Raw genomic sequence first — 20,604 nt, forward strand, 5'->3', positions numbered from 1 at the left:
TTAAATACTTGGCTCTTAGTTAGTGGGTATTTGGAAAGGATTAAAGGGGTGTGGCCCTGTTGGAGGAAGTTTTTCACTTGGGGCATGTTTTAAAAGCCTCCTGAGATCCCAGTGTATTCTCTCTGCTTCCGCTTACAGTTCCTTATGTGTATTCTCAACTGCTGCTACAATATGCCTGCTGCCAAACTCCTTACCTTGGTGGTGATGGACTCATTGCTCTAGAACTGTAAGCACAAATAAACCCTTCCTTCTTTAAGATGCCTTGGTCATGGTGTTTTATCACTGCACTAAAAGTAACTAAGGAATATGCCACCAACATAGGGTGCCTAAGTAACTAACCTCTAGTGAAGCCCTTAGGATCTAGTTTGTAATAGTCTTCCTGAACAGAAACACAAATGTTCACTGCTGAGGAAGACGTGATCCAAGTGGCCTTATGGAAGAGGGAAACACGAGGAAGACTATACACGGGTTTCTCAAAAATCAGCTATGTCTTTGTGCTTCATGGTTCAGCTATGCTTTAGCAATCCTCATGATAAATCTTAGCTATGAGTACCAATATCCTTCAAATGAATCCCTCAACACAATGTGACCATACCTGAGAACTCAGCCTCTTTTACTTTCCATCCAGAATAGCAACTAACAAGAAAAGGTATTTCAATGAGTGACCAGAAGAAGAAAGCAAAGAGAGTAATAATATCTTATTCTCTCATGTGATGAAACTGGTTTTGTAAGAACATCCTTAAAACTATGAGAATGAGCTGGGCATGGTGGCACATGCCTTTATCCCAGCACTCAGGGAGGCAGAGGCAAGCAGATCGGTGAGTTCAAGGCCAGTCTGGTCTACAAAGCAAGTCTAGGACTGCCAAGGCTACACAGAGAAACCTTGTCTTGAAAAACAACAACAACCAAAAGATGAGAATCATAAATGAATTTTCTCAAATTCAAAAATTGATCTAGCATAAAAACATTAAAATGGAGCTATCCTACAATAGGGCAACAATGTTCCTAGTACACACAAAAGGCTAACAAAAAGCTCAGTGCAGGAATGGATTCCTTTAGAGTTGTTAGCCAGTGGGGTCCTATGTACCCTCAACCTTTACAATACTCTTGGTAAGCCTCCAAAACTTCAGAGTAAGAGCCTATTGCTGAAGACACCACATACCCAAATCATACAATATGGCAACATCAAGCTGGAACAGACCTGGAAGCTTCATCTGTACTGGCTAGTTTTCACAGTGCCAAAAGGTATTATGGAGGATAATAGAGAATCATTAATCATACCCAGCTGTGAACTTTGCAAGCTACAATAATGATTGCCCTTTCAAGATATGTCCACTGGTACAAGAATGGCATAAATGTCATAAGAATAACCAATCACTTTCTGCTTAGATTTATTTAAATCCCCCTCTAAAAAATGAAACCCATACCTAGCACAAATATCAGACTAGAGAGGATACAGGTCCTAGGGGGAGAACTTACCATGATTATTCTGTCAAATGGGAGGGGTCACACCCTTGAAGAAAACTGACTCTGTCTCTCCCACTAGCTATCATGTCTCTCCCACTAGATATCAAATGACAAAAGCGCCTCAGTTAGTGGTGGGACTTTAGGCCCAGCTCCCCAGTCCATGCTGGAATTGGGCCTGTCCTGAGCTAGAACAGGGCTTTGTGCATGCAGTCATAATTGCTGTGAGTTAACAGTATAACTACCTACTGTTTCACAATCTCTGGTATTCTCAGAAGACAGAGGGCTAAATAATAATAAATAGTGTAAAAAAGTTCAAACAGGGCCTTACTGTATCTGTGGCTGGCCTTGGATTCACACAAATCCACCTGCCTCTTCCTATTGAGTCAATCAATGAATATTGAATAATTTGTAAAAAAAATAATGCTCTAATTAACTGCATGCACCAGTCTGCAGAGGGGATTTAAGTCTCTTACCAAACTCTACTGCTGATTCTGAGCATGCTATACAGATCTTATAAGAAAAAGGATGCCCTTCTCCTACCTGAAAAGTGCCTGTTTTAAATGCACTTAGATCGTCATTAAGTATGAAATTAGTTGGCTTTCTAATGGTGACAGAATCTCCATTCTTTGGATGCTTTATTTTCTTTATTGATTTCTCCCTGCATCTGCCACAAAATACTTTTATAATTATCATATACTCTCAGTGCCAGGGTTTATTTTATGCAGCATTAGGTTAGCCTTGGCTGTCCTATACTCACTTTGTAGACCAGGCTGGCCTCGAACTCACAGAGATCCACCTGCCTCTACGTCCCAAGTGGTGGGGTTAAAGGCGTGCGCCACCACTGCCCGGCAGCAATAGGTTCTTAAGAGGCATTAACCTCTTATAGAACATAGGCCAAGCAAGGGGTGGAGAGAGATGTTCAGTTTGATATTGATTTCTAAGAAAGTTAACATAATGTATTGTGGTTTTTTCTTGATTTATTTATTGTATGTATATGAGTACTTTATCTGCATGTACACCTGCATGACAGAAGAGGGCATCAGATCCCATGTGGTTGCTGGGAATTGAACTCAGGGCCTCTGGAAGAAAAATCAATGCTCTTAACTGCTGAGCCATCTCCCCAACCCAACATAATCTACTATTAAACAGACAAGAAAATAACAAAATACTTCCTTTAAATGATTAAATGTATTAACTTATTTTAAAATGGTAAGGAGAAATGTTTTTAAATGTCTTCTACAATAAAAGTAAAGAACACTCACTCACCAGTTCACCCCATCTGCTTCCACCCAGGCAAAACGGTACTCATTGACCCGGAGCATCAGCTGCAGACAGCCAGCAACACACTGCACATACTGAGAGCTCTACACAGGAAAAGTGTGCACTGTTAGACTGAAAAGCATTCTAAGTCATGAGACCAAGCACACACATTTCTACATGAAGAGTCATACTCTATAATTTTTGCTATAATTTGTTAGCCTTAAAGCACCCAGAGTCTCCTAATATGTTTTCAAAAGTCAATTCTTGTGTCTGTTTTTATCTTAGCCTCTTAGAAATTAAAAAGATTGCTGTCTCCCAAACTAAATCTACACAATTCAGGATTATATAATACATTTACAGAAATTAATTAACAATGTAACTGTACCTTTGATATAACATGATAAATAAGTATTTCACTTTGCATTTACATATCTTGAAGAGAGGATCTACAAACAGAAAATGTTTCTCTACACAATTAGGCAAATATGAAAAAATTAAAACAACACATTATAAACCTTAACTGTAGTCCTCGGCTTCTTCACTCCTCATAAGGACACTACTATCAAGAGGACAACACCTAAAGGGGCACTGCCAGGGCCAAAGGCAGTAATCCACTCAGCACAAACTCGAAATATGAAAAAACTTGGCCTCTAGATGTCATATAAAAAATATCTAATTAAGCTGCACATGGTGGTGCCTTTAATCCCAGCACTCAGTAAGCAGAGGCCAGCCTGGTCTGCAGAGCAAGTTCCAGGACAGAGAAATCCTATCTTGGGGGGAAAAAAAACCTAATTAACATTTGTTAATGACAACGCCCATATTTTTAAAACTTAGTTCAATAGCTGTATTTCATAGAAATTGTGTTTAAATCTATAAGTTAAAATAAATAAAACCATATTTCCTAGAAGTCATATGTCCTTCCATTTTACCACAGCTAATAAGAACTTCTGATCTAAGCTCTTGTCTAAATATCTACCATGAGAGGTATGTCCTTAAAAAGTGATGGGGAAAAAGACAAATTAAGCTCTAGCCTTCATAATGAATAAGTAAAAAATAAAAGGAAGCACAGATACCATGAAATTTCATAAATCCTAAAATGTGATACTATTAAAGCTTGGTGTTTTAACTTAAACAAACAAGCTGAACACTCCATTGAATTTACAGCATTCAAACACAAAAGCACAATGATATGAGTACATGTGGTAGAAACAGACAAACGCTATGAAGAAAAGGGTACCTAATTTCTACCTAGACAGTAGCGACCATGAAATATATACACAGACATAACTTAACATACATTAGCAGAAGCTGACAGCTCATGCCCATTAGCTGAGCACTTGGGAGGCTGAAACAAGAGGAGTGCCAGTCTAAGACAAGCCTGGACTATTCTTCATTGCAGGCCATCCTGGGCTACAGAGTGAGGTCTTGTCTCAAAAGTCAAACATAAGAAAAATTATATTAGCAGAAGTTAATGACAAAATTACGAATTTTCATCTCAAACTTTTCTGCCATGGAAAAATATGAATTTTTCCAATTATTTCAGCAGTCAGAAGCTTTCACTGAAGCATATAAACCCTACCTTGTTTAGAGAGAATCTGGAAGAGATTTCTGGATACAAATGAGTAAAAAGGCAACAGAGGATCCTTACTCTTCTATTGACACATTAATTTTCTATAAATACAAAAACATCTTGGTTTACCTATGTGTCTTTTGGGTCCGTGTATCATGCTATGCTAAAATAGGTAGCGCACACAGCACAATGCAGGCATGAGCACAGCACTGTCAGTTACAACTCTGGTATGTACAGCATGAGCACAGTTAAGGCACTGGTCCTACAGCTCACAGGACTCTTCCCTACTGAAGGCTACACACAATGCTCACACCATACCAGAGAGGACAGACAGTATAGCAAATGATTAAACTATTTTGTGTTTTGTTTTGTTTTAAGACAGGGTCTCTCTCTGGGGCTCTGGCTATCCTAAGACTCACTATGTAGACTAGGTTGGCCTCAATCTACCTGCCCTCTGCTTCCTGCCTCCTGCCTCCTGCCTCTCTGCCTCCTGCCTCTCTGCCTCTCTGCCTCTGCCCCTGCCTCTCTGCTCTGTCTCTCTGCCTTTCTGCCTCTGTCTCTCTGCCTCTCTGCCTCTGTCTCTCTGCCTCTCTGCCTCTGTCTCTCTGCCTCTCTGCCTCTGCCTCTCTGCCTCTGCCTCTGCCTCTCTGTCTCTGTCTCTCTGCCTTTCTGCCTCTGTCTCTCTGCCTCTCTGCCTCTGTCTCTCTGCCTCTGTCTCTCTACCTCTGCCTCTCTGTCTCTCTGCCTCTGCCTCTCTGCCTCTGTCTCTCTGCCTCTCTGCCTCTGTCTCTCTACCTCTGCCTCTCTGCCTCTGTCTCTCTGCCTCTCTGCCTCTGTCTCTCTACCTCTGCCTCTCTGCCTCTGTCTCTCTACCTCTGCCTCTCTGTCTCTCTGCCTCTCTGCCTCTGTCTCTCTGTCTCTCTGCCTTTCTGCCTCTGTCTCTCTGCCTCTCTGCCTCTGCCTCTCTGTCTCTCTGCCTTTCTGCCTCTGTCTCTCTGCCTCTCTGCCTCTGTCTCTCTGCCTCTCTGCCTCTGTCTCTCTGCCTCTCTGCCTCTGCCTCTCTGCCTCTGCCTCTGCCTCTCTGTCTCTGTCTCTCTGCCTTTCTGCCTCTGTCTCTCTGCCTCTCTGCCTCTGCCTCTCTGCCTCTCTGCCTCTGCCTCTCTGCCTCTGTCTCTCTGCCTCTCTGTCTCTCTGCCTCTCTGCCTCTGTCTCTCTGCCTCTCTGTCTCTCTGCCTCTCTGCCTCTGTCTCTCTGCCTCTCTGTCTCTCTGCCTCTCTGCCTCTGTCTCTGTCTCTCTGCCTCTGCCTCTCTGCCTCTGCCTCTCTGCCTCTCTGCCTCTGCCTCTCTGCCTCTGTCTCTCTACCTCTGCCTCTCTGTCTCTCTGCCTCTCTGCCTCTGTCTCTCTACCTCTGCCTCTCTGCCTCTCTGCCTCTCTGCCTCTGTCTCTCTGCCTCTGCCTCTCTGTCTCTGCCTCTCTGCCTCTCTGCCTCTGTCTCTGTCTCTCTGCCTCTGCCTCTCTGCCTCTGCCTCTCTGCCTCTCTGCCTCTGCCTCTCTGCCTCTGTCTCTCTACCTCTGCCTCTCTGTCTCTCTGCCTCTCTGCCTCTGTCTCTCTGCCTCTGCCTCTCTGTCTCTCTGCCTCTCTGCCTCTGTCTCTCTGCCTCTCTGCCTCTGTCTCTCTGCCTCTCTGCTCTGTCTCTCTGTCTCTCTGCCTCTGTCTCTCTGCCTCTCTGCTCTGTCTCTCTGCCTCTCTGCCTCTGTCTCTCTGCCTCTCTGCCTCTGTCTCTCTGCCTCTGCCTCTCTGTCTCTCTGCCTCTCTGCCTCTCTGCCTCTCTGTCTCTCTGCCTCTGTCTCTCTGCCTCTCTGCCTCTGTCTCTCTGCCTCTCTGCTCTGTCTCTCTGTCTCTCTGCCTCTGTCTCTCTGCCTCTCTGCTCTGTCTCTCTGCCTCTCTGCCTCTGTCTCTCTGCCTCTCTGCCTCTGTCTCTCTACCTCTGCCTCTCTGCCTCTCTGCCTCTCTGCCTCTGTCTCTCTGCCTCTGCCTCTCTGTCTCTCTGCCTCTCTGCCTCTGTCTCTCTGCCTCTCTGCCTCTGTCTCTCTGCCTCTCTGCCTCTGTCTCTCTGCCTCTCTGCCTCTGTCTCTCTGCCTCTCTGCTCTGTCTCTCTGCCTCTCTGCCTCTGTCTCTCTGCCTCTCTGCCTCTGCCCCTGCCTCTCTGCCTCTGCCTCTCTGCCTCTCTGCCTCTGTCTCTCTGCCTCTCTGCCTCTGTCTCTCTGCCTCTCTGCCTCTGTCTCTCTACCTCTGCCTCTCTGCCTCTCTGCCTCTCTGCCTCTGTCTCTCTGCCTCTGCCTCTCTGTCTCTCTGCCTCTCTGCCTCTGTCTCTCTGCCTCTCTGCCCCTGCCTCTCTGCCTCTCTGCCTCTGCCTCTCTGCCTCTGTCTCTCTGCCTCTGTCTCTCTGCCTCTCTGCCTCTGTCTCTCTGCCTCTGCCTCTCTGCCTCTGTCTCTCTACCTCTGCCTCTCTGTCTCTCTGCCTCTCTGCCTCTGCCTCTCTGCCTCTCTGCCTCTGCCTCTCTGCCTCTCTGCCTCTGCCTCTCTGCCTCTGCCTCTCTGCCTCTCTGCCTCTGCCTCTCTGCCTCTCTGCCTCTGCCTCTCTGCCTCTCTGCCTCTGCCTCTCTGCCTCTGTCTCTCTGCCTCTCTGCCTCTCTGCCTCTGTCTCTCTGCCTCTGTCTCTCTGCCTCTGTCTCTCTGCCTCTCTGCCTCTCTGCCTCTGCCTCTCTGCCTCTGTCTCTCTGCCTCTCTGCCTCTGCCCCTGCCTCCACCTCTGCCTCCTAAATGCTTGATTAAAGGTGCATACCGCTACATCCAGCTGAATTCTTGCCTTCAATTAAAATGGAAAGAATCTTCTCCTTTACTTTTCATTAAATTACTTATTAGGTTGCATAAATAATTTAATGATTTTTTTAAAAGAAAATAATAGGCCTTAGTTAAATCAATCCAACCAGTTTTACCTTTAATCCTAGCACTCAGGAGGCAAAGGCAGGTAGATCTCTGTGACTTCAAGATCATCTTGGTTACAGAGCAAATTCCAGGATAGCCAGGACTACACAGAGAAACCCTGTCTCGGAAAAAAAAGAAAATCCTACAGAAAAACAATTCAATTAATACTACTAAGGAAAAATCACACAGCCATGAGAAACCATAAGCATTCTCATCTGTTCTGTGTCACTCTCCGTAAGAGCTCTCCAACTTCCAGGCTTCCACTCGGCAGGTCAAACCAAACCGCCACTCAGAATCCTTTCCTCCGCTTACCCTCACCTTCCTCATGCTCTGTAGGGCAGCTTAAGGAAACTAAGCCTTCCCATGAGATCATTTATTGTACCCTGGCAAAGGGCCTATACCTGTCCCTTACGGCAGTGCTACAAGTTTACTGAAATAATCAACCATGCAATCCCTGATTAATACTGACCTCAAATGCAATACATCCCTCTGAGGCAGTCATACCATATGACTTAGAGGAACTTTCAGAACCAGCCGAGGAGGCACTCAATCAATAACTTTTAAATAAATAAACGTAAGGTGAGGCAAATAATCTCTTACACTAATTCCAAATAAATGGTGTCATAGTAGAGACAGCTCAATGGTCTAAAATTTTAATCAGATTTTTCTAAGTAAATATAAGTGAATATTATTTGAAGCTGTGGAATCAGAATGTCAAGGACATGGAATAACTTCTCAAGTCTACACAAGTATATTGTACACACCTAAAATGGCCTGACTCAGCTCCTTTCACTGCAGCCTCTAATCTCTAAAGGGAAGACTTCTAACACTCACTGTTGAGCCATTTCCAATGACTTAACTGTGCTGCTACAGATCATGCTGAAAATATTCACACTGCCTACACGTAAACACAAGATTTATAGAAATGGACATTTTTCTAAGTTTCTAGGTTAAAAGTAAAGGTATATTTAATAACCCTAAAAGAATGCAATAGTGGTTATAGAAAACACTGTATGAGCCAGAGGAAAGGAAAGTGATCACATGAGTAGTAGCTATTATATATGGGTATTAAGTTACTTCAAGTTTTTGATTATTGTGAATAATTTAGGACTGAGCAATCTGAGCGTGTCTTTCGTTAGATATGGGTATTATACCCATAGCACCTATGTCCAGAGTGGAATTGTGAGTAATGGGATTATGCAAATTTAGCATTAGTGTGCTGCTAATCGGTTTTCTAAGCCACTTTATGACCCTTCAGCAAGATATAAGAATTCCGGGTTTTAGTTCTAGCTTCTTCCTGACAAGTTCTGAGATTTTGTTGGTGGTGGTGTTTGGCTTATCATGCTTTGTTTTGAAACAGGCCTTGCTGGCCTGGAACTTGAGAACTTGAGAACTTCTTGCTTATCCTCCCAAGTGCTGGGATTACAGACATACACTATGACACCTGGCTTCTGTGGTTATTTTTAAGTGAATGTCTGATGCAAGTTAAAGGAATAAATAAAATCACATTTATATAAATGGACTCATAATAGTCTTTTGGTTCTAAGAGAAAATAGTTATTTTATATTCTGGGCCTGTTAGCATTCTATTTCTGACAAAACTAGTTTATGGGGCTTATTTTAGTTAGTTATATGTTTCTAAAATCTACCTTTGTGCCTCACTGATACCAGTGTACAGAGCATTTTTATGCTGAATTCATGGGAGGCTTGTACTACAATGCAGACTTGTTTTCTCTAGAGGTTACAACTTCAAAATTTAGGTGAATACCATCATCTTTTACTACTTTATAAAGTGATAAAGTATAGCTTGCACTTAACTCATAGCATTATCAAAGTGATTATTAAACATTGTCTATACTTTTGAAACATTAGTTTCTATTCCTACAGTGTCATTGACTTTTTAACTTTCATCCCAATGATAAATACATTTGTTTAATTTTATATATTTGTTCCTTGATTCTTGAGTTACTTAAATTCTTCAGTGAGCCCTGAGCCCATATTTACCAGGAAGAAGAAATCTGTCAGAGGTTGTTTCCCTAGGCTGTGATTATTCTATTGTAATGTGAGAGTATATATTTTTAGGAATACCCTCCTACATATGTTGAAATTTTTAAAAGGTGTTTTTTAAAAATTATTTTAAATCACTAAGATTTTTCTTACAGTGTGTACAAGGAGTGACAGCTTCTTAGCCTACTATATCTTAATTGATTTATTTTGAACATTGACTAAGGAATTCTTTTCATAACTCTATTTCAAGAAATTCTTGGCTATATGCATTTTTAGTTTTTGAATTTCACTTAACAATAATAGTGTACCTTAAAAGTATTTAGTCTTTAGATCATGGGGATCCAAATGGGAAAGGAAGAAGTCAAATTATCCCTATTTGCAGATGATATGATAGTGTACATAAGCGATCCCCAAAATTCCACCAGAGAACTCCTGCAGCTGATAAACACCTTCAGCAAATTGGCAGGATACAAAATAAACTCGAAAAAGTCAGTAGCCTTTCTGTATACAAATGACAAACAGGCAGAGGAAGAAATTAGGAAAACTACTCCCTTCACGATAGCCACAAACAATATAAAATATCTAGGAATAACTTTAACCAAGCAAGTGAAGGACTTATTTGAAAAAAACTTCAAACCTTTGAAGAAAGAGATTGAAAATGACATCAGAAGATGGAGGGATTTACCTTGTTCATGGATCGGGAGAATTAACATAGTAAAAATGGCCATCTTACCAAAAGCAATTTACAAATTCAATGCAATCCCTATCAAAATACCTACAAAATATTTTGAAGATATTGAAAGATTAATTCTCAAATTCATATGGAGAAATAAAAAACCCAGAATAGCAAAAACAATCCTATACAATAAAAGATCCTCCGGAGGAATCTCCATACCTGATCTCAAGCTGTACTACAGAGCAACAGTAATTAAAACAGCATGGTACTGGCAAAGTAATAGGCTGGTGGATCAATGGAATCGAATTGAAGACCCGGAGATGAACCCACACACATTTGCTCACTTGATTTTTGACAAAGAAGCCAAATCTATTCAATGGAAAAATGATAGCATCTTCAACAAATGGTGCTGGTCTAACTGGATGTCTACATGTAGAAAAATGCAATTAGACCCATATTTGTCACCATGCACAAAACTCAAGTCCAAGTGGATTAAAGACCTCAACTTAAAACCAGAGACATTAACTCAGTTAGAGGAAAAAGTGGGGAAGAGCATGGGACACATAGGCGCAGGAAACAACTTCCTGAACAGTACACCCACAGCCCAGGCCTTAATGTCAACAATTAATAAATGGGACCTTATGAGGCTGAGAAGCTTCTGTAAGGCAGCAGACACTGTCAAGAGAACAAAGCGACAGCCTACTGACTGGGAAAAGATCTTCACCAACCCTTCATCTGACAAAGGTTTAATATCCAAAATATATAAAGAACTCAAGAAATTAAACACCACAAAACCAAACAACCCAATTGCAAAATGGGGCTTAGAACTAAACAGAGAATTCTCAACAGAGGAATATCAAATGGCTGAGAAACACTTAAAGAAATGCTCATCCTCGTTAGGCATCAGAGAAATGCAAATCAAAACGACACTGAGATTCCATCTTACACCCATCAGAATGGCTAAGATCAAAAACTCAAATGACACCACATGTTGGCGAGGATGTGGAGAGAGAGGAACACTCCTTCACTGCTGGTGGGAATGCAAACTAGTACAACCACTTTGGAAAGATATCTGGCGTTTTCTCAGAAAAATGGGAATAGGGCTTCCTCAAGACCCAGCTATCCCACTCCTTGGAATATACCCAGAAAATGCTCGAACACACAACAGGGACATATGCTCAACCATGTTCATAGCTGCTTTATACACAATAGCCAGAACATGGAAACAGCCTAAGTGTCCCTCAGTAGAAGAATGGACTAAGAAACTATGGTACATTTACACTATGGAGTATTACTCAGCTATTAAAAACGAGGAATTCCCGAAATTTGTGGACAAATGGATTGACCTAGAAATTATCATAATGAGTGAGTTCACCCAGAAGCAAAAAGAGACAAACGGTATATACTCACTTATATCAAAACACTAGTCCAAGGGATACGTCCCATGAAAAACCTTACTTACCAAGAAAGTGGGTCAGAGGAGAGGACATCCTATTGAGACTTTAGGCGAGAGTAGCATGGAAGAATGGAGAAATAACAGGACCCACAGGGTCCTGGAAACCTACAAGAAGAACTTTATGACAGGCAGATCTGGGTCCTGGGGTCCTCCTCAAACTAAGGCACCAGCCAAGGAGAAATAGGCAGTAAACTTCGAACCCCTACCAAGACCTAGCCGACGAACACGATATTCTCCACTGTTGAGTGGAGAGTGAGATCTGATTCTCACGTGAACTCTGGTGCCCCTTTTCTGACCATGTCCCCTGGATGGGGAGGCCTGGTGGCACTCAGAAGAAGGATAGCAAGTTACCAAGAAGAGACTCAATAATCTTAGAGCATACATAGGGGGAAGAAGTCTCCCTCAATCACAGACAGAGGGGAGGGGAGAAGGGGGGAAGTGGGAGGGAGGGAGGAATGGGAGGAAACAGGGGAAGGGCTAACAATCAAGATGTAATATGAATAAATTAATTTTAAAAAAAAAAGTATTTAGTCTTTAATTGAAGCTGATTATAGTGGATAGATTTTTAATTTTGACACAGCTGGTACTATTTTCCTTTATTGACAATAAAACAATTTTTGAAGAAGCTAAGTGATTTTCCCAAGATACCTAGATAAAGCTTCTCATTCCTGTTCAAGTATTTATTCCCCTCCCCCATTTCAGTGTTGAGAATGAAACCAGAGTCTCATGTGTGCTAAGCAAGTAGTCTGTAACTACATTGCCACCATTCCTCCCTTGAAATGCATTTATACTTCCTGGTTTCTCCTACCAAGGTCTTTTCACCGTGCCTCCTTGTTATAATGAGATCAGCTAATGTAGGTTTGATATGGTCTGATCTTGGGCTGCATGTAAAGGGATCAGAATTCACTTGTTCAGCATTGTATTATGATGCATTTATCAATATTCCATATAACCCCAGGCAACCCTTCCAGAAACTTGATCAGAAAAACAATGAGTACTATGCCTTTACTAGATACATACATACAATGATCCCAATGCTTTAAAGTGTTAACTATGTGATAAGAACTCAAAAGAATGAAGGCCTTAATAATTACCTTGGGTAAGAACAATGCTTTCTAAGCCTACATAGTAAGGCAAGTATAGCTGCCTCCATTCCTCCATGTTCCCAGGCCTCTAACAGATCCTAAGACTGCACAGCATTGAACCCTATGGATATGGGTTTTATTTCTTCCTATACACAAATGCTTATGATAATTTAATTTATAATTCAGGCATAGTAAGCAAGTAACACAAATGAAATAGAGTAGTTATAACAACAGAATAAATACAAGTTATTTAAATCTTACAAGTTATTTCTGAATGTTCTACTTAATATGTTTAGACTACAGTCTCTTAATAACTACAGACATAAGTTGCTCTGGGTTACAGCAGGCCACCAGCCAGCACAGCCTACAATGTAAGAGCAGGCCTGTGCTGTGTGAATAACTGAGGCAGCCCACTGATCTGCAGCATGGGCAGCACTTCTGATGGACTTATCAACAAAGTGGTTGGGAACTGTATCAAAGACACCATCCTCCACCTCTCTAGAAGACTGCAGGGGCCACAGCATTCAATCAAAAACAAAGGCAAAGCAGTAAAATCGATGCCCGTTAGTAAAGACATCAGAGCTGTCACAAAAAATCACTGAAGAAATGGGGCTGAAAAACAAGGAAACTCAATTTTCTAGGTTTTTCTGTTTCTCATTCTAACATGCTACATGCTTAAACATACTACACTAGATGATGGAAGTTTGTTGAACAATAAACAAGGCAAAGCGTTTTATTCACATCACAATCCACAAGAGGTGAATCCAGAACAGATTAGTGGCTGCCAGGGGTTGAAAGAAGAAGAGTGGGCTCAAGGAAACCGTTTATATGTACAGGGTACTTCTTGGTTTCTGTAGAGCTGAAAATACTATAAACCTAGATTATAGCAATGGCTGCACAATTCCATGATTATAAAACACTGAAGTGCAAATGCATGAATTTTGGAATACATGAAATATATTTCAGGAAGGTATCCTCAATCACATCAGTCACATGTGGCAAATGGCTACCTCCATGGACAGGCAAGATACACAGAAGACTTGCATTACAAGAAGCCCTGCTAGAGCCACCCCAGAGCACCGAAAGGCAAATCAGAACAAGCAGGAAGGAAAACCTAGCCACTCCACCCATGAAACAACGTCCATCTCGGAACCAATGGTGGACAAGGTCCACAGGGAAGAAAGCCAGAGTACAGGACACCTCAGACACTGATGTGAGATGCCATCTTCTCCTATACTCAGGTATCAGTGGAAAGAGGACAAGGAAAAAGGAAAGTGAGAAAGAAGCAAACAGAAATTCTCAGTCTTCCTGAGAAAGAGATCACAGCACTTGGAGAGATCACGGCACTCCTTGGTCAGGGCCTCAGCCCACAAGTCCATTTCCAAGGCAGTGCTGCTCCTCAGAAGAGATGATCTATAATTGCATTAAAACCAGTAAAGAACTCAACAAGCAAGGTAAAGAAACATAATCAGACGATTCTGGTTATTTTCATAACTGTGTGAAAACAATGTCAACACATTTTAAGCAAACTTCAGTTATGTATTACTAATTGAAAAGGTCTGTAACAATCAATCCCTCACTTACTGATAATGACCTGAAGCCTCTGAAAGTAAGACAGAAGTGGATCTCATTTTGCACTGTCAACTGCTGCTTTATACTGCCCTCAAGTGGCAATATTACATAATGCAGCTTACCAAACTGTTCTCCACACTGACAATGTAAGAGCTATTCAAAGGCCCAATAGGAATATAACAAAAGTCCTAGTATCCACTGGGTTGGCCCAATGCCTAAATATTCAATTCCAGTTCAGGTGCCTCTAGAAACAATTCTCTCAAAAAGTAATGTATTGTATTAGTGTTTCTGACACTCATTAGCTGTATGATCTTCAGCAAGATTATGTGCTTTCTTGCTCAGCCTCATTGCTTTTGCATAAGAGACTAACTTTATATAGACTAACATTATAATCTACACCAAAATAAGATATATATATAAAGCTACACAAGGCAATGTAAATATAAGTAACAATGGTAGTTACATAGTGAATGCTCAAGATTTGCCCATTAAAAGAGGATCAAATAAAAGGCTGGCAATATTCTCAATGTAAGGTCGGCTTTTGAAATTAGTATCTACATGAAAAAGAAAAGCCCGCAGAAAAAGTTAAGAGAGTATGTCCAGGGCTGAAGGGCACTAAAAACAAGGTGAAATCTTATAATTACTATTTAGAGTATGTGTGTATGCATCTACTAGAAAAACCATTTACACTAATCCAGTACCAGCTCAATCAATTCTGCCTGATACAATGAACAAAAAAGAGCAAACTGAGAATCTCACACAGCTCAGCTTACCTCTACATAAGGTTTAATGTATGGCAAACACTAAAATAAGTCCATAAAATAAATTAGTCTAAAATTACCTAAGATACAATATAGTAACTTTTCCAAACTTCATATTAGTAAAAACTCCACACACACAAAAAAAAATACATGCCAGGAGTGGGTGGTGGTAGTATATGACTCAATAATTAAGAGTACTGGCTACAGAACTTGGAAACAACCTACGTGTCCCTCAATAGAAGAATGGATAAAGAAACTGTGGTACATTTACACTATGGAATACTACTCAGCTATTAAAAACAAGGAATTTCCAAAATTTGTGGACAAATGGATTGAACTAGAAATTGTCATAATGAGTGAGTTCACACAGAAGCAAAAAGAGCTAAATGGTATATACTCACTTATATCGAGACACTAGTCCAAGGTGTACGTCCCCATGAAAAACTGTACCTACCAGGATAGTAGGTAAGAGGGGAGGACATCCTATTGAGACTTTAGGTGTGAGAAGCCTGGGAGAAAGAGGAAATAGAAGGATCCAGCGGGTCCTGGAAAACTACAGGCGAGTCCGAGCCCTGGGGTCCTCCGCAAACTATGGCAACAGCCAAGGAAAAAATAGGCAGTAAACCTTGAACCCCTACCCGGACTAGCCGATGGACATTCTCCACTGTTGAGTAGAGAAGGAGATCTAACTTTCACACAAACTCTGATGCCCCATATTTGAACATGTCCCTTGGACGGAGATGCCTGGCGGCACTCAGAGGAAAGATAATAGGTCACCAAGGAGAGACTTGATACCGTATGAGCATATTCAGGGGGAGGAGGTCCCCCTCAGACACAGACATAGGGGAGGGGAGTAGGGGGGAAGTGGGAGGAAGGGAGGAATGGGAGGATACAAGGGATGGGATAACAAATTAGATGTAATATGAATAAATTAATTTTTAAAAAAAAGCGTACTGGCTACTCTTTCAGAACACTGGGCTTTCAATTCCCAGCACCAACACGGCAGCTGACAAAGGTCTGTAACTCCAGTCTCAGAAGATACGACGCCCTCTTCTAACCTCCACTACAAAGATATGGTATAAAGACATATATGCAGACAAAACTACCAGACACATAGTAAAATAAAAGCTGTTTTAAAGAAATAAAGATGCCAGCCAGGTGCGGTGGAGCACACCTTTATTCCCAGCACTCAAGGCAGCGGCAGACAGATCTCTGAGTTTGAGGCCAGCCTGGTCTACAAAAAGAGTTCCAGGGCAGCCAGGGCTACATATACAGAGCAGCCCTGTCTCAAACAAACAAACAATAAATAAATAAATAAATAAATAAAAACAACTTTCTCTCCTCACTCTGGTACCAACAGTGCTCATATAAAGCTCTATCTTTATTCTGATTAACTTTTGACTCCCTTCTGTAGCTTCACATATATTCATCACATCTTTCAACCCCAAAGGGAAGCTTGTCTAATAGTTCTCAATGTAGATTCTGAGACTATTTTCATTCTTAGACCAAAAGACAGGGATATTCCATTCAGATAATGTAAGCCAAAATAATCAATGCAGCTGTTATATGGTTTTCAGACAAAGCTTCATTTACATCTTCTATCATCCCGTGGGCATTTCCATCACATGAAGCTGCATATACCTCCAGCTTCCCTCCTTTTCCTGATGGTTTTTTCCCTGGCTCCAACCATATCTGTCCTTATTAGTTCAAATTAGTGGTCAGTCCCTGAGCTAAAATGCAGCAAAGTTAAAGCATTCTCAAATGAGAAAGATGATGTTGGCTAAGAACCTAAGGTCCATAATTAGTATTAACCTTTAACCACTTAAAAGTGGGAAGAGACTGGTTGAAGAAGGGGTGAAGAGGTCCATGTTGAGCCACCACACAGGCCACAGAGGCTTGAGCAGCACAGCAGTGGTTCTGTGCCATCAATCAACTGACGCATTGTTTACACCTAGGTTAGACAGATTCCAGGCAGTTCACATACTACTAAACTGTGACACAAATAACATAATTAACCTCTGTGCAGTGTACTACAATTCTAACTCAGGCATTGATTTGAAGATCTCAAGTAGGATGTCCTGCAAAGACAGCAACAAAGAAGGGTAGGATTTTTGTCTCCCATTAGAAAAAGAAAAGGGAGGGGCAATAGAATTAGCCTCTCTGTGGGTAAGTGGCATATCAGATCCAAGGATTTACATTTGGGGATCTAGCAAACATTTTCACATTTTTTAATGCCTGTGAGTCAAAACAATTTATTTTCAGGGTATTAAGAAACCAGTCAATGAGAAGGAACGTACTTACATCACTTGAAGAGATTGTTCCTGTTTCAACAGCAACACCGCTACCACGAAGTTTCTATTACAAAATAAATGACTTATTACTTAGTTTTGTTTTTTATTTTATCCTAACTTATCAGCTTACAAAAGAGTTGGATGCATTTTATCAACATTTTCCCTAATACTACTTTATAAAGAACATGAAGATGATATAAAAGTTGTTCTCCTCCACCAGACAATCAACAGACTACTACGAGCTAAACAGTCATCTGATAAAAACAAGGTATAGGTGAAGCTAGTAAAAATGACTGTTTCAGTATTTACTAATTGAATAGTGTTTTCAATTAGATGACTGCTTACCTTACCACTCTCAATATGTTTGGCAAAGCTTTTTAAATTAGGTCCTTAATAATAATAAGATAACAATGCCATCAAGTGATCTCAATATTCACTATTGCAAATGTTATACAAAAATTACAAAACAAAGTATCGTGTAACAAATCAAGAAAAAAACTGATAATGAAGTTTGGGGGAGCTATTTTTTTTTTTATCTATACCTATTAAATATGAAGCCAAAATTGCCATTGTAATGTCAAAAAATATTGCCACCTAGTGACTGACTTGGGCATTTGAAAGTTTACTGTTACTAGAATCATGAAATTATGAACCTTTTATAAAGGACAAAATACTTTTGGTGGGGAAAAACTTTTCACATACTATTGAAGACATTTGACCAAGATAGCAAATAAAATTTCAAATAATCCTACCTTTCTTTAATCAAGAAATTTACAATTTAATCCTGATAAAAAGGCATGGAAGAATTTTCTGCCAGTAGCAAGAAAGCCAGTATGATCAGAACCAAGCAGAGGCAGTGCCTAGACTCTGAGAAGCAAAGCCAGGCTGCACTTGGGACCTTCAGTAGGTGCCCTATAGCAGAAGGACTTGTAGAGGATAGGTCACATCAGAAAGCCAAAGAAGATGACAGAGACAGCACACTGGAAAGATACAGAAAGGTCTTGAAGAATATCCACTTAACACCTAGAAGCACAACTCCAATAAAAACTGTTATACTCTCTGAAATACTGCAGCCACTAGTGATGAAAGGCTTCCCTGAGTTGCAGGACATAGTTACAACTGTGCAAGCATTAAATGGATGTTAATCATTTCAGGAGTGGCAATTTATCTCTGAGGCGCACTACAAATGGTCCTGTTGTGAACAGATGTCAAAGGTAAACTGCCCAAGGAGGAGCTAAGAAACTGCAGTAGTAGGCAGTTCTTCCATATCACGGTTCGCTTTGTGAATTCAGGTACATCTGCACCTTACTAGAAAGCCAGCATTAAAGAAGAATGAGATTCATTTAAACAGTTGCTTAATTTTAAAATGTAGGGGGGGAAAAGGGAGAAAGGAAGTATTTCCTGCCCATCAAATGAAGTATTCTGATTAAAATTTCATCTTCATACACCCATTTTCATGTTTTAAAATCTTACAAACTCAGTAAAACCTACAGCTTGATGCCGACATAATTTCATTCAAAACATTCTTTATCAAACTACAGAATATCAGGTGTCTCTCAGGCCTTAAGTTAAAAATCTACGAAAGTCATATTTATTTGTAGCCTAAAGTTGACAATACAGTAACTCAATATTGTTTTCCCTGCTTTAGTTTTTCCATGTCACCCACTCTTACACCAAGTTCTGCCTTTTCTTCCCCAGAATACTCTTCCTCAAGCCAACCTTGATTTCTTTCCTTTTATTAGTGTCAGTCCTACCAAACTTCCAACTGACAATCTAACAGTCACTGGAAGCCTAAAAGGAACAGTTCAAAACGCCATCATAAATATCCTTTTTGACCCATTCCACAGATGCAAAGATAGCTGACATTTTCCCAGATGATCCATCAGTGAGCTCTCTTCTTCATGAAGACACAGAACTAAAGAAATGTGAAAGCAACCCAGACGACCAGGAGGCAGGATGTCCTTAATCCTACAGTTTTGTACGATGCTGTGGGAATGAGCCACTGTGTGAGACAGGACTGTACGTCAGTCGCACTGAGCAGCCCAGACTTCCCAAGGACACCTAGAAGCCTGGTACAGACTCTTGGCCAAGGTAAGGACAAGCAGATTGACTAAAGGTCTAAAATGTGCTACTTGCAGTTTGAAACTCCTCCAGCAGCATCCAAGAAAACTTTGTTTATTGTGTAACCAGTTAAATAAGATAGCCTAGTTACACAATCTAAAGAGTAGAAAAGAACACAATAGAAAACCTCTAGAGACCACTCCCCAAAACCAAGACTTGTCATATAAATGTTGGTTGTTCTAACACCTAGGCCAAGGCAGACACTCCACCTGACTTATTCACATGCTGTCTCCCAATGGACCATGGGGGTTCCTACATGGAAGCTTTCTGTGAGCACTCACTGAATTGCTTCCTGCAGGTCCTTTCAGTTCTCCAAGCTGTGTAATCCTGGTAGCTGCCTAGAGGGAACATAAGTCCCTACCTGCTCAAAAGCAAGGACAGAAAACCACAAGTGACAGAGAAACAGAAGGTTTGAATTGTAGCCAGTGAAAGAACAAACAGTAAAGCATGCCATCACATCAGCAGTAGCTGGGCTTACTTAACAAGTTAAAGCAAAGTTACTTCAATAAAGAACCTTTCATAATTTAACATATTTACTATAAATAACATATGAGAACATAGATACTAATACCACATTTCTTTTGGATACTAGAAGAAATTTCTGTTACCTGTGAACTCAGCTGAGTTTTTATCCAGTTGAAATAATAATTTAAGTCACTGCCTTCCATCAATTCTTTCCCCCAAGCTGCTAACTTGGCAATAATTCTTGCTGCCTGAAAATAAATAAGAAATATATCTGAATGCCAATCACATCCTGTACCTTAAGAGCCAGCTCTTGTTAATCACTTTGCTGAGTGATTTTCATAACACTCAACTCCTTGGTGCAGGGAGGGAGCAGACTTCAGATCTGGGGAGATGGGGGCAGAAGAATTAGTTGTTCAAGATCATTTGCAGCTATTTGGATAGTTCAGGGCCAGCCTGGGTTACATGAGACTTGATCTTTAAAAAAAAAAATTTATCTGGGATCTGGGAACATAGTTCAGTGGCAGAAGCCACTTACCTAACATGTGTCAGGCCCAGAAATATAACATCAAAAAAAGATGATATAGCTATGTAACAGTATGAGGACATTTAAACTAGACAACCAGACAATGGAAACAAACCTCTACACCTGGAAAGAGGAAAAGGAAAATATATTTTAGTTTTTAAAGCATTATTCCTAAAAAAAAAAAAAAAAAAGTAGCTTTCTTGTGACTTCTTTTTGGAATTTTTTTTAAATGTCTATAACACATCAAGTCTGAGTATATGAACAAACAAATCTAGATGCCTAAAGAAGAAGTGAGTTAGGAAAGAACACACTTGCATGGAAAAGTGGCCCCTGACTTAGAATGGAAGACATTTATTTACTA

At 40.9% G+C, this 20,604-nt stretch overlaps 1 protein-coding gene and 1 long non-coding RNA gene across 4 annotated transcripts in view; both read right to left on the bottom strand.

The window, feature by feature from the left end:
* The window catches only part of ATP6V1H (ATPase H+ transporting V1 subunit H), a 72,249-nt gene that overhangs the window by 38,564 nt on the left and 13,081 nt on the right, over window positions 1-20,604 (bottom strand). For 2 of the 3 annotated variants that reach the window (XM_084791486.1, XM_084791487.1), the window contains exons 6-8: window positions 19,864-19,968; window positions 17,145-17,198; window positions 2,734-2,831 (exon numbers count right to left, since the gene is read on the bottom strand). In XM_084791486.1, coding sequence (XP_084647612.1) covers window positions 2,734-2,831; window positions 17,145-17,198; window positions 19,864-19,968 — 257 coding nt within the window. The remainder of the gene's footprint in view (window positions 1-2,733; window positions 2,832-17,144; window positions 17,199-19,863; window positions 19,969-20,604) is intronic. The other variant, XM_084791488.1, reaches the window with a different exon arrangement.
* On the bottom strand, window positions 6,962-9,616 carry LOC311597325. The gene is made up of 2 exons (XR_014779188.1): window positions 8,732-9,616; window positions 6,962-8,631 (listed from the first exon to the last, which is right to left on the bottom strand). It is a non-coding gene; the product is annotated as an uncharacterized lncRNA (long non-coding RNA).

The sequence above is a fragment of the Acomys minous genome (genome assembly GCF_964271855.1).
Source record: "Acomys minous genome assembly, chromosome: 1".
Lineage (NCBI taxonomy): Eukaryota > Metazoa > Chordata > Mammalia > Rodentia > Muridae > Acomys > Acomys minous.